This window comes from Peromyscus californicus, unplaced genomic scaffold (genome assembly GCF_007827085.1).
Source record: "Peromyscus californicus insignis strain IS unplaced genomic scaffold, ASM782708v3 Scaffold_7__1_contigs__length_154581171, whole genome shotgun sequence".
Taxonomy (NCBI): Eukaryota; Metazoa; Chordata; class Mammalia; order Rodentia; family Cricetidae; genus Peromyscus; species Peromyscus californicus.
The window spans coordinates 63,755,945-63,771,286 of record NW_026294595.1 but is presented as its reverse complement, the minus strand read 5'-3'; the positions used below and the strand labels follow the sequence as shown (position 1 = coordinate 63,771,286).

At 37.4% G+C, this 15,342-nt stretch overlaps 1 protein-coding gene across 1 annotated transcript; it reads right to left on the bottom strand.

The window, feature by feature from the left end:
• Positions 1–10,542: 10,542 nt before the first annotated feature.
• On the bottom strand, positions 10,543–11,472 carry LOC128101792 (olfactory receptor 5W2-like). The gene has a single exon (XM_052725168.1). It carries the CDS (start codon positions 11,470–11,472, stop codon positions 10,543–10,545), a length of 930 nt encoding a protein of 309 aa, XP_052581128.1.
• Between the last annotated feature and the right edge of the window lie 3,870 nt (positions 11,473–15,342).

Here is a 15,342-nt window from a genome sequence, read left to right as displayed (position 1 = left end):
TGGACAATTTCTAATATAATCTGTATGTTATTACTTTTAATTCAATCTGCATTGCACATATAAAGGACATTGTATCACTACAAATTTAATAAAATATATTACTAGTTTCACATCTAATTTTAAGAAATCACTGTTCATATCTATGCTTAACTTTCCCAAACAATATATTCTATTCTCTGTCTGTGGGAATTTTCCTAACAATTTCAATTATACTCAAGTTGTATGTGCCCATCCTTTCACTCAATGTCAAATTAAATTTGTTATGGTGAGTATTTACTCATTGCTTTTTACACATTTGAATGCTTTTCAAGGAAAATTTAAAAATTTCACCAGAGGTGAGTAGTATATATAGATGAAATATGGACAATTACTGTATACTCATAAATTATGTAGACTTTGTTACCATTCTAGAGTCAGTGGGACCTGGGAGAATAGAGCCAATAGATGAGGAGGACTAAGTATCATGCAATAGCCAACTTTATTCAGAGCATCAAAGAATTTGTACTCTGAGTATTAATAAAATCACAGGAGTAAGGTTTTCATGAGTTCAAACTGGATATATTCACAAGACCAAGCTATATATGGCAAAAACATGTTTTTCAATAGAGGCATATAAAGGATAACTTAACTGAGGTCACAAGTGTGGGAAGAAGGAGATAGAATGGTGGGCAGAGCCCACCTCTTAAAGGGAGCTTGGTGCATGAACAAATAGGCTACACAAATGGGGCTATGTAGGATGGTATTCTCAGGACCCTGAGGGGCCCAAAGTACTGCCTGCTTACTGGCAAGGTTCACAAGGGGCCAGCCAGGTAATGATTAAATGCTAACATTCCTCCCTTTTCATTTATTATAAAAAGGTGAGTTATGGATAGCACGTGAGGTGGGAACAAGGGGCACCAAGACCTCTAGACAGCTTCCTGCTGACTTGGGATGAAGTACGGAAGGGGAAGTTGGATTTGGGGTCATGCACAGTGGAAGGTGTGAGTGAAGAAGCATTCAGTTATCTGTCATCTGGGAGACCTCAGGCGTCTGTTCCTCGAGGGAGCTGAGAAGACAGGTTGCTAGAAGAAAAATAGATTGTTTTCACTGGCCCCAAGATCAGGCTAGCCCTGGGAAGAGTGGCAACTGCCAGAAAGAATGGAATGGAGAGCTACATTGGTTGTGCAGAAGAGGCAAGGCTGAATGACCCAGACAAAGAGCAGATATGCTCTTGAATCTGAAGAGGTGATATTAGATGTTCCAGGAACTTAGGGGGATGGCACACCAAATCAAGGGATGATGTGTTCCAGGAGTACAGGAGTCATCACATCTGCTGTTTCTCTGGAGGAGGCAAATGTCTCTATCCATCCTGTAAGAGTGTCAACAAGTTAGGAGATAATAGAGTTTTATGAGTGGACATTTTAACACAAGTTAACCTGCCAGTGTGTGCCCTGTTCTCATCCTCAGAGCTGATACAGGGGTTGGCATATCTGGATGATCTCCTGCTTGGGTTGGCCTTGGCATGAGTCTGGCAGGAGGGGTGAACCTGTGCAGGAACCTGCAGGTGTCTAAAACAACTGGAACAGATTTTTTTTTTTTTTTTTTTTTTTTTTTGGAAAGGAAAGAATTTATTTTACTGTAAACATTTCCAGACTACTACATCATCATCCTCCAAAAAATATGGTCAGCTTTGTCAGTAAAAACATGCAAAAAGCAAAAACAATAACCAAAAGAACAAAAACCAAACAAACAGAAAAAAAAAATCTCACGATTCCTTTTCACCAATTTCTGCTTTGGTTTGCTCTTGATTTCTGTGATAAAACATTGACCTAAACCAAGTAGGGGAAGAAAAGTTTTATTCATCTTACATATCCTGGATCACAGTCCATTTTTAGGGAAGTCAGCATAGTAACTCAAGGCAAAAACCAGGAACTAAAACAGAGACCGTAGAGGAATATTGTTTCCTGGCTTGATCAGTTTGCTTTCTTATACACAAAAGGACCACTGTGGCCAGTCTACAGATGGTTTTATACATAAATCATAAATCAAGAAAATGCCACACAAGCTTTCCTACAGTCCAGTTTTTTTTTTATTAATTTATTTTGCAATACAATTCAGTTCTACATATCAGCCATGGATTCCCTTGTTCTCCCCGCTCCCGTCCCCCTCACCTACCCCCCAACCCCCCCCATTCCCATCTCCTCCAGGGCAAAGCCTTCCCCACAGACTGAGGTCAACCTGGTAGACTCAGTCCAGGTAGGTCTAGTCCCCTCCTCCCAGGCCGAGCCAAACAATCCTGCATAGGCCCCAGGTTTCAAACAGCCAACTCATGCAATGAGCACAAGATCTGGTCCCACTGCCTGGGTGCCTCCCAAACAGATCAAGCCAATCAACTGTCTCATCCGTTCAGAGGGCCTGATCCAGTGGGGACCCCTCAGCCATTGGTTCATAGTTCATGTGTTTCCATTCATTTGGCTATTTGTCCCTGTGCTTTATCCAACCTTGGTCTCAACAATTCTCGCTCATATAAACCCTCCTCATTCTCGCTAATTGGACTCCCAGAGATCCACCCAGGGCCTAGTCATGGATCTCTGCATCCAGATTCCTCAGTAGTTGGATGAGGTTTCTAGCACAACAATTAGGGTGTTTGGCCATCCCATCACCAGAGTAGGTCAGTTCGGGCTGTCTCTCGACCACTGCCAGCAGTCTGTTGTGTGGGTATCTTTGTGGATTTCTGTGGGCCTCTCTAGCACTTTGCTTCTTCCTATTCTCATGAAACAAGGATGACTTGTCTGCTACTCACATCACCAGGGAGGCTACCTGGAAAACAGGACCCCAAGAAAGACACAGGGATCACCCAATGACAGAGAAATGGAATGAGATCTACATGAACAGCCTGGACATGAGTGGGGGTAATGAAAGGCGAGGGTTGAGGGAAAGAGAGCTTGGGGGAGCGGGAGATCCCAGCTGGATCAACAACAGAGAGGGAGAATAAGGAATAGGAGACCATGGTAAATAAAGACCACATGAGAATTGGAACAGATTTATATATTGGTGTCACAGCAAAAGGCTAGAAATTTAAGGACTCCTGAAAACTTCATAGTCAGTGCTCTATCAGTTTACCAGAACTGCATTTATCAGTGCTAAAATGTTGAACCTCTGAAGTTACATCTGAAACCCATTTATCCTGTAACATGAAGTCTTTGGATAGGGCATACGTGTCTGTACTTTTAACATGAAACTTACTAATAAGCTACCAAAGTGCTTGTAGCCTTGGGGTTGTGGGGGGAGAGCTGTAAAACTGACAAGTCTATTAATACCCTGGTCATCAAACACTATCAGATCTGAGAAGGATAAGTAAATAAACAGAAGGGAGACAGTTTTCTAGCTACCTAGGCAGTATCAAGTTTCTCCATGGTTGTTATGGGGCACAAGTTCAAGAAACAGTGCTTGCCTTTAGCTGCTAAGTACAGAAGATCTGATAGATTTATTTGGGGAAATTTACCTACTTTGACTTCACAGCATGGGGCAATAAATCCTTCAGCGTTGTCCTCTTATCCAGTCTGGGCAGGCTCTAGGCAGTGTTTGAGGTGAAAGACAGTTTTTCTTTTCTTTTTTCTTTTTTTCTCAGTGCCTGGTATTGCCACATCTAAAGCATACCTCTAGGTGGAAGCTCTTCCATGGCCATGCATTTTCTTGGAGAAGATACAGGATGCTGCCAGGAGCTGGCATGTCTCTCTATCATAAAAAGCTTTTTGTATTAAATATCATATTCTCAGATCTCTAAAGGTACTTGAGGATTGGGGGAACAAAATCTGTTAGGTATATCTAAATTAAACAAATGTTGAGGCTTAACTTTGAGAGCACATATAAGTTAAATCTGAACATACATTTTCCCCAACTAGTTACAGCTTACCAATATTAGAAAAAGCAAGGTTAGGCATATATTCTTAAAATGGTCTCTGTTAACCTGAGTAGACCTTAAATAAGGAGTGACCCCTTGTCAGACTGTTTCGGTATCATCAAATAGTAATATCTCAGTCTCTGCTGTTTAGCTGTGGTCCTAAGATATATAAGGCAAAACCAAGTTTTAACATTGCAAGCAATTTAGTTTCAATATCAATGGGCTTATTCTTAGGTTACAAAATTTGGCTGGCAGCAAGATTCATCCCTGTACATGAATGCAGAGGTACAGCATTAATATCTAAGTAACCAGAATTTTTTTAAATTTCATCTTTTATAAACCTTGCTTTAGGGCAGGACAGGAATTATCACATAGAAATCTATCCAATCCAAAATAATTTGGAGACCTAATGTCTCCTAGTGGATCCATCACCCTTGCTAAAAATGGCAATGAGATCATGACTCTTTAATCTTAGTCAAGATGGTGACTGCCCACATGGTTACCCTCATCAAAGATGGCAGTGAAGTTATATAACCTGTCTGTCTTTGACTTTAGCCAAGATGGTGCCTGCCTACATGGTTATTCTCACCATGGCAGACCACATGGTGTTTTCCAGAGCAGTTTAAATCTGGAGTTACAAGATTTTAGGTCTTGAAATTATACCCAATTTCTTAGTTTTTTTTTCATAATAAGGTAAATAACTTTCTCACAAAATCTGAGCTTGTGCAGCTAGTGAACATAGCTGAGATGTTAACAAGACACACACAGATCACACAATCCCAGGCATTCAAAAACAAACCAGGCACACTGTGACCACATTCATACATTACAACAGAAAGACAAACAAAAAGTTTTTCCAGGGAACTGTGTCAGCTGACCAACTCCTAAATTAAGAGTTTACAGTATAAAGCAGCAAGTAAAAGACCATAAGAATGAAAGTCATTTCCTAGCCAAGGTGGTAGAGGCAGTGGTGCCAGATGCTGCTTGTATTGGGCCAGCCCACTGGGGATGGCTTGGCATTGTCAGTCTAGGTGCAAGTGGCAGCACCTCATATACCCGAGCATTTAGAATGTGTTACAAGGGAACATGGGAAACAGAGTAGCAGGGAAGACAGGTGGGAAAGAGGGACTCCCTGGGCTCCAGTGGTGGTAGCAGCAGAAGGGATGAAGAGAGGGAGTGAACAGAGACAGAGCAAATAGAAGAAGGAGACATTTTGAGCAAAAGCATGAGATGCCAGCAGGCACAGAATCAGGGAACAAGAGAAAAGGGAGGCATCCAGCATTCCAGAGCCCAAGCCATGGGTCTCCCAGGCTGCTTGGAGAGGAGAGCAAACAGGACAGACAAGCCAAACAGAAAAGAGGGAGTGATGGGAGCACATAGTCCAAGAGTCCTAAGAGAAAGCTTGAAAGTAGAATACACTTTTCCATCTATTGGATCACTGGTAGAAGTTACAAAGATCCTGTGAAACATTGGGTTATGAGGTTCTGGCAAACATTCATTTGGATTGACATGGATAAGTTTAAACCTTATGTCAGGTGCTAGATATGGTGGTGGGTGAATTTTCCATGAGTAAGGCAGATAAATAAGGTTCAATAGGCTGGAATCTTCAGCATCCCAGAAATTCACAAGGACCAATGAGGAGGCACAGGATACTCAGCGGATCTTTATCCAAAGAACATGTGCCAATGGACACCTGGGTCCAAGGGATAAAAAGGCACCAACTGCCCACTCTGTCATCGCTTAGAGAGCAGAGGCTAATGGGCAAAGAGCTCGAGAGAGACACAGCTGCCTGGTGTGTCAGGATCCTGTGCTGTTGGAATGGGCGAGTAGGCACAGAGTCAACAACACAGACTCTGGGAGGATGTTGAAACAACAAGCTCAGTTTATTCAGGAAGAGGCATACCTTACATACCCTCCACTCTACCCAGTGGGGAGGTCTGATGAACATTCATCTGCTGGTACAACATGGCTGCCTCTCATTGGTCCAGGTCATCTCTAGATCATATCTCATCTGCTGTTGCTAGGGCCCTTAGGCAGACCCAGGTTGGCTTTCAGGGAGTATCTTATTACTGGTCTGGGCTGTCTGGCCTTCAAGCATAGTGCTGAGTCATCCCATAGCCTGGTACCAGGACTTCAAGAAAAGCCAGAAGGCAAGTACTGTGCTTGAGAAATGAAGCCTCATACCCAGGGAAATGGCCAGAGTTGTAAAAGGAAGAGCTTACAGATCATGCCAGTGCTGGATGAAGGGGCCCAGCTGTTGGAAAAGTGCTGATGAAAGTTTCAGTGTCCTGGCCTGCCTCAGACTGCTGCTTGGCAGGAAGGAGCACCAGGAGGGCCTGCTGAGTTGCGCAGCACCAAATGTTGTATTTTAAAAATGGCATGACATGGTCTTGGCAGTGGGAGTTATTGGGCCAAGATACTGCCTGTTTACTGGCAAGGTTCCCAAGGGGCTGGCCAGGTAATGGTTAAATGCTAACAAGACCCTTGACTTGTTTTCTTGGAGTATTCTTACAACCACTTAGACTTCTCCTCATATGACTTCATTTCTGGACCATATTCCAACAAAACTTCATGGCAATCTTGAGCTTAAAGCCTTTTGACTCAATTCCAGACAGATTGTCTTATCCAGTTTTAGGATAACATCTTCCTGGAAGGTAGATATTCTGTTTCTATATATAAATGATGTTCATAGTGGGGAAGAAAATGTCTATGCAGTAATTTTTACAATTAGAGAGGTCAAGATGTAGGGAGGCCTATATTTGGAAGATCAACCATGTTAACTAAAACAAGTACCGGATTTTGGCAATATATAACTGGGTGGTAGAACTGTCAAACCTTTCATTGTTTCCTCCATTGGCTTTTAATTTATAATTATTTTTCTCTCAGCCCGAGTTAAACAATTCTCTTCAGTTGCTTCCTTTACATATTAATTAATTTGTGCCTATTTCTTGAATTGTTACATATAATGAGACAATATAAGCATATATTTCCTCAAATAATAAATCATCTCAGTTATGAAAACCTTAGTGTCATAGGTGGGAAACTTCATGATACAGAAAACAAATAACAAAACAAAACCCCATATAATATGGAATTTGGAAATACTCATAAATCAATGCTATATTATCTAAGACAATATTATCTAAGAGTGTGGCATGTTCTATTTACCTAATAGACACTTCAATGGTTTGTGTAAAGTACATAAAATGGTGTATACAAACCTAAAATATTTCTAAATAATTAAGTTCCTAAGATATAAACATCTTGCTTGTGAGTATGTTCTTAGTGTGAACATATATAGTGGATCCATATATCTCATAGTCGAACAGTGAAAAATCATTTTGGAAATAATATGGATATGGATCTAAGTTTGAAAGCCAGTAAAGACTTTTGATTGTCAATCACAATTACATATCCTGATTTTCCTGAGCACATTCAGTTTTACAGTTCCAGTATCAAATAATTCTGCCTGAAAATATTTCATAATAGAAGAACCAGTACTCCTTTGCTTTATGCTGTCATCTGGCACAGTATAAGTTCTCAGGAGAAAATCCTGAGAAGGATTCTTTATTTAGAAAAACATCTATTTGTACCATAATTTGTCAGTCAAGTAACTTTCTTTTGCAAATGTATATGATGGCCAGAGCTGTGATGTTGTTAATCAAATGTGTAAATAGTACCAAAACATTGTGTGTATGTTTCTTGTTATTTTCTTTAGGTATTTTGTTTGTTTGTTTGGTCTTTTTGTTTGTTTCTTTTTTTGTTTGAAAGAGAGAGAAAGAACAAGGTGTTAGGTGGCTGGTTAGGGAGGATTTGGGAGGATTGGGAAAGGAAAATCATAATTGGAATATATTGTATGATGTTTTTCATTAAAAAGTGATGATAAAAATAAGGTTAATATGGGACAAAGTTTTTGTGAAATGATTAATTCATAAGGACAGAGTCCTTAGAGATTAGATTATGGACCTTACCACTAGGACCCAATAGCATCCTCTCTCCTTCTGCCTCTAAATCGAAGTGGAGGTCAGACTGTCCATAATTAAAAAAAGAGTGTGTGCTATCAGTACTCTCCACACCAATCTTGATTTGACACTGCTTTTACTCATAGTTGTGAGATTTATCAATATGTGGCATTTTGTTATCACAATTCAAAAAGATAAGACAACATGGCTGCAAATATTGTTTCAATTATCATAAAGATTATGTCAAATGTAGTGAAAGTTATTTGTTAAAAATTAAATGAGAAAAATAGGTCAATGATTACCTTTATCCTTCTCAAAGAACATTTGAAATTTATTACATTTAAACAGTCATTTCAGATACACATCAATATTATTATGTACAACAAGTGAACAAAAGAAAAGGAAAATTAATGCCATCAATGCCTCAAAATACAATGATCTGACTCATTATTTTATTATGATGAGTGACTTAGGTGAAGTTGAAAGTTTGACTGTTGTACTTATTTAAAAGAATGTATGACTCAAACTGAAGCATCAGCAGATTAGCAGCAGATTAGTCTTTGGTCTGAAGCTTGCACAAACTGTGGACCACAACCTCAGAGGCTTTGTTGCCTTGAATGAGACTGTCTAGTGAAGTATTCATAGCTTCTTTCCCCTCTCATCCTTTCTAAGCAACACTCTCCTTTTTAAATATCAACTGATGATTGAAGGTAAATACGACTAAGTTAGAAGCATCAATCTGAATAGTCTATATGCTTGGTATGACACATTTAGATTACAAACTAAACAGAGTTCATGTAACACTAAGGGCAAATTGGAAACATTCCAAAAAATGGAGTGATGGAAAAGATGATGTCTGATATTTCTGAATTGTACTAGACATTTGGTCACTCTAATAAAGCCCTCAAGTAAGGTTAATATGTTGACTCCTTCAGTCTTTTTAGCTTGCCATTATTCCCATATGCTAGACAGTACCTCAGCAATGTTTTCATTCAATTCAGCATGCTTATGCCTATATTGTCACCCAAATAAAACCACTAAATATAAAAAGCAGTTTAAGAATACCACTAAAGTAATAATTCATTAATCAGCATTACATTCTTATTTTAGTCTCATGTCATTGTATTTTAAAAGAATCATTCAGCAATTCAGGGGTTAATGAGTCTGCATTTACAGTTTTGCAGTAGCAGATAATGAAGCTAAAAATAATTTCTTCATTCATGTATTAGAATGAACACAATAATTATTTGAGTATGTAATTGATGTTTTTATTTGTTTCCACATGTCCTTTCAAATACACAATGCAGTTATTTATAATATGAATGGGGTAGTCAGTCCTTGAACAAAGGATATTCATAATCTCATATTGAAAACAAATATCTCACAAAAATGAAGTTAGATTTAACAATGGCTTTGCAAGATAATTATTTATGACCTACCAAAGGGAACATTTAACCCAGACAATGAAGTGTGTAGGAATGGGAAAGACTACCAAGAAAAATGATATCAATTACAGTCCAAGGTTATTTTTATGAACACTCTTTCTTTTACTCTTAGCCCACTTTGCACATCTTTAAATCTAAAGATGAGATAGACTTGTAACCCCTAAGAATTTGCAACTTCGAGATGCTTCAACTAGAATTCATTCCTTTCTTCAGTGAGCTTATCTTTAGGTATGAGACAGAGTATCTCAGTCAAGGTTGCTGGTCTCCTGATAAATACACTTAAACTTATTCAGGCAAACAGAAACTCCAGAATTATCCTGCACATATTCCATTCTATGACAGTTTTGAAGTTCTTTAAGCTATTTATTTGCTCAAGTAGTTTATGTCTGTAGCTAGAGTTTTCCTGCCTGGCCCATAGTCAGAACAAATCTCTCTCACCTGCCAGTCTCACAGCCACTCAGACCCAACCAAGTAAACACAGAGACTTATATTGGTTACAAACTGTATGGCCGTGGCAGGCTTCTTGCTAACTGTTCTTACAGCTTAAATTAATCCATTTCCATAAATCTATACCTTGCCACGTGGCTCGTGTCTTATGGCATCTTCACATGCTGTTTGTCATCGTGGCAGCTGGCAGTGTCTCTGACTCAGCCTTCCACTTCCCAGCTTTATTCTCCTCCTTGTCCCGCCTATACTTCCTGCCTGGCCAGTGGCCAATCAGTGATTTATTTATTGACCAATCAGCAACACATTTGACATACAGACCATCCCACAGCATATGTCCATGACTTACATTAGAAGATAGCACTTATGATCATAAACAAAAGATGATTCAGCATTAAAAAACTTATAATACAGAAAAGCACATAATATAGCATAATGCTTATGGTTTATAATCCATAATCCAATTATGTAGTCTAGCCTTACTTTGACACAGATTTATCTTGCCACTTTTTGTATAATTCTAGTATTACTGGTAGGTGTCCATAAGTTTGTATTATGAAAATAATGTTTCACTATGAGACTTGAAAAAAAAAACATCAAAATGAAGAGTAAAGTAATTGTATAGATGCTATTGCTTTCAATTTAATAAAACGCAATGCAAAGACAAGCTAGCTTACTTAGTCCTATATTTTCAGATGTGGGAGATTGAGGCAAAGGGTTCACAATTTCAACACAAGCCTGGAAAACATGGCGAATAGCTAAAACTGCATGTGAATGAAGAAATGTGGTGATGATTCTGATGAAATATTTAAAACCATCTATTTATTTTAATTTTCTTCAGAGTTTCTTTTACATCCTTGTTCCTCAGGCTGTAAATCAGTGGGTTCAGCATGGGAATTACAAGAGTGTAAAACAGAGAAGTCATCTTGTCTTGATAGAGGGAATAAGAAGAACTTGGACGAAAATATGTGAAGAGTAGAGTTCCTTGAAAAATAGCAACTGCGGTCAAGTGTGAGGTGCAGGTGGAGAAAGCTTTGAACCTCCCCTCAGCAGAGCGGATTTTTAAGACTGATGAGATGATATAACAGTAAGAAACAAGGACTCCTGAGATGGTGCTCAGTTCAAGGAAACCATAAATAGTGAATAATGCCAACTCATTTATTTGAGTATCTGAGCAGGAAAGAAGGTAAAGTGGAGGTAAATCACAGAAGAAATGGTTAATCTCATTGGATCCACAGAAACATAAACGGAATGCCAAAGTTGTATGTATCAAAGCATCTGATGTTCCCACCAGGTAAACCCCAGCCATGAGCATGGAACACAACCTGCTGGACATGTTCACTGTGTAGAGCAAGGGGTTGCTAATGGCCTGGTACCTATCATAGGCCATTACTGCCAACAGTACACACTCAGAATCTGCAAAAGTGCAGGAAATGAAGAACTGGATAGCACAGCCCCAGAAGGGAATTGACTTGTTCTTGCCAAATATATCTACCAGCATCTTGGGACCAATTGCTGTGGAATAACAGAGATCACAGAAAGAGAGGTGGCTCAGGAAAAAGTACATAGGTGTGTGGAGCTGGGGATCCATTCTTAGCAAAATGATCATACCAAGATTCCCCAAAAGATTGATGAGATAGATGAGTAGAAATATGGCAAAAAATGTCCCTTTCATTTCAGCATTATTGGTAACTCCCACAAGAATAAATTCAGTCAATGAGCAATTTCCTGTATCCATTCTTTCTTCCGCTCTATGCTTGTGAGGAAATAACTAGAAAAAATTACAAATGCATTTTAACTTCTAGATATCAACAAAGTATTTATGAGGTAGAATATAATTCAGTCATTTCTCATCTATTTTACAGCATAAAAATGTCAGAGTGCTGTTTCTTTCTTATAACCATTTTTTAACCTATTTGCTAATAACAACAGTGTTATTGGAGATAGACAGATGAGAAACTGAGAAGCATCTATGAACTATTAAAGGCTAATCACTTTTCGCCAATTCTGTAATGTACATAATGCAAACATTACTTATTGCAAGAGTTTGATTTTGATATATGGATTCTCATTTGATCTTTGTAATAATATGAAATAAATATAGATGTTAGAGACACAGGCTATAAATGAAAGAGGACATTATTTCTATTCTTTAATGTATTAATACACGAATTAAATTCGTTATTTTATTTCTAAATGATCAAATGAGCTTAAAAAATGTATTGGTTTATAAATAGTCATTGATTAATAGCTACTATAATAATGACTACAAATACTTGGTTTTAGAAATGCAAAACACAATAATTTATTAGTAACAACAAAGACAGTTATTGCTTTTTTGTTTTATTTTTAAATGTTTTTAATTGAAATAAAGTTACATCACTTCCCCCTCCCTTTTCTCAGTCTAGCCCCACCCTAGCTACCCTCTTTATCCCACTCCATGACCCCACTCTCTGACAGCAACCTTTTATTATATTTCATATATATATATATATATACACATATACATATATGTGTGTATGCACAAATATACATAAATATAGAATCTGCTGAATGATTTTGTTGGTGGTATGTATATAGTTTAAAGGCTAGCCATTTTTCTTGGTCTATGTAATGTTACCTTAGGATTTACTGAGATATAAGATAACTTATCTGATCATTGATTTTTAGAATCTGTTATGTTTTGCAATAGTACTCCTTACCCATCATTAGCAGTGGTCTGGTACCAAAGGATAATTCTTCTGACAAGTTAGATGGTAAAAAACAAGCAGCATCCATAAAATAAATCACATGCAGTTGTGTCAGGAGCAATTATCAGGAGACATTACAGGACACAGGATTATGCAATAGAGATTCAATGGTAATTTGATAAGGTCAACCTACTAGTATTAAAGAGTCTACTGGAGGAAACCATTATACAAGGCATTTTGGAATTATTGCCTTTGGAATGAATTGTGTGTTTTCTTGCTGTAGATTCTTGGTGTGGCCTTTTCCCATTTGTTACAAATTTGGGGAAAATTAATTTCCCACAGTTTAGAAGTGTTTGATCATCCATTTGTCACAATTTTCCCTATGCATTTAGGCTACATTGATAATGTCCCTTAGCTATGTGTAAAAACAGTCACACAGTCAAAACCTGTTTTCCACAAGCAGGTCTTTGTTCCTTTTCTAACATAAATTTAGAAGTCTGCCTTTCTGCTATTATCTTCATTGGTAGGCATTTGGTCAGTGTTAAACATCCAAACAAAATTATTTCATTTGAGACATTTTCAGACACCCAAGGACAGCCTTTAGATAGATAGGGTACAAGCATGCCCTGAGCTCACCTCGCCAGAAGATAAGAAAATGCTGCCCCAAGCTAACCTGACACTAACAACTTCTTAATACGTTGTACTTACTTTCACCTCAGTTTATTAATCAGCTTATTATTTAACCACACTTGGGAATGCAATATTTACACACGGATTTGCTTTTTTCCCTTCTTAGATTTCCCTATTGGTTTAAAGTCTCTCTCCCTCTCATTTGACCCTTTCCCTTTAAGGGTTCAATGAGGATTTTACTACTCACTCCCATTTTGAGCCATAAAGGAAGCCTGACAGTTTCCACCTTGTGAAGTTCTTATCTGCCTTTATGATCCTCAAAGAATTGAAGCCTTGTGACCTTGCATTGGCCAGAGAATTGCTTTTCTTATGTGTATAAAACTGAAAACTTTGGAGACTCAGGGCAGAACAAAGAGAGAAGAACAGAGGCAGAATAATAAACGACTTGGATAGAAAGAACACGATGTGAGTAGATTCATTTACCATTCCTTAGATTAGTCCCTTTGCTGGTTGTAGAGTCTCCTTTGAACTCTGGGAGAAAGCCTTGGAAGCTGGACCTTAAAGGCTTTCATTACAGTTTGGTTTCACTACTTACATTTTCTTACCAATTAAAAAAATCAATAAGAATGGAGCACAATAAATGTTCTAAAATATGTCTGCTTTCTTGTCTATGTATATATTTTTCATGTATGTGTTTCACATATGTATATATGCATATACCTGTGAGTTTAGATAAATATTAGAATATCAATGATGGTACTTTTGCCTTTTTTAGATTATGTAAATAATATGGGAAGTATTTCATAATGCAATAACATTGCAAGCATTATTTGTGACACAGTAATCCAATGGTTTTTACTTGATATTTAAATCACTTAAATATATATATATATATATATATATATATATATATATATATATATATGGGCATAAATAAAAATTCTTATGTTGCAATCTTAGAATAAAGTAGTGAAAATGCTATGTTGCTGATATTATAAGATTTTATAGAGTCAAGTTTAAAAAATTATTTTCATTCAATGGATTTAATCTTTAAAACTGAGCAGGAAGTAAAATCATCACTAAAAAATTTGTTTCTAATGAGGTAAAATTGAAACTGCTTTGCTCTTACCCTGTTTTTGAAAACAGAGATATGTAGGAACCCACCTGAGAAGAGTAGTTCTTAGGTGCCTGAACACTGTTACAGTGGTATTTTATTATGCCAACTGTCATTTGGGACTGAACTTTGTGAAATAATTTCCCCCAGGCTTTGGTGTGACCAATTAATATCTTCTATATTCTTAACTGTAAATACATCACCATTTTTAGCAAACATGTAGCTTGAAGTGTTCACAGCTTTATTTATTTCAATAAGGACACCACACGGTACATATATGTGTATACAGGTATAGATACAAATGTATGTATATGTGCATATATGGGCATATATATATATATATATAGAGACACACATACACATATACATATATTTACACACAAATATATATGTAATACACATATATTTGTGAGTATACATGATAAAGTAGTTAGTGCTCTTCAATCTCAGGATTCATTCCTATCTTCACTTTTAAAAGTACTCTTTGGTTAGTAATAAAGTTAACAATCTTTATAGATATATTATTTTTAAAAAGGTATTTTAATTGCAGTGAAAGTCACTGTCACCCAAATTTCCTAACCACAAAATATTTTCAAGAAATTATTTTACTTTACAAAATGTTTATTGAAAATAGATTCTTCTCTTATACAATACATCCCAACCATAGTTTTCCAGCCCTCCACTCCTCCTAGTTCCCCCACTTCCCCTCTCTCCCACATCCACTCCCTGTCCAACTACATTTCAAAAAAGTGTAGGCCTCCAAAAGACAATAGCCAAACAGGACAAGACAATATACAATAAGACAAGGCAAAAGTCCTCCTATTGATGCTGGACAAGGCAACCAAACAGGAGGAAAGGTGTTTCAAAAGCAGGCGAAAGTACCAGAGATAACATTATGTTGAAGAGAGACAGAAATAGTACCCATGGAGTCAAAAGAAAGTATTGAATTCCCTAAGGCTACAGTAATATTAGGTAGTGAGTCACCTGATTTGTGTGCTAGAAACTGAAGGTATACTAAGCACTGAGCCATCTCTCCAGCCAAGTAGAATATATTTTAAGGCGTTATAATGTTCTTCTTTTAATTTTAGCTGAGGTTTCTTTATTTGACTACATCTGTAACACATTGTTTATAATACATCAGTTGCAGTTTCTCATTGTGTCATGTTGTGGAATT

Bases quoted from the DNA above. Each gene is read 5' to 3' on its own strand.
- LOC128101792 (XM_052725168.1), bottom strand. From the start codon at position 11,472: ATGGATACAGGAAATTGCTCATTGACTGAATTTATTCTTGTGGGAGTT.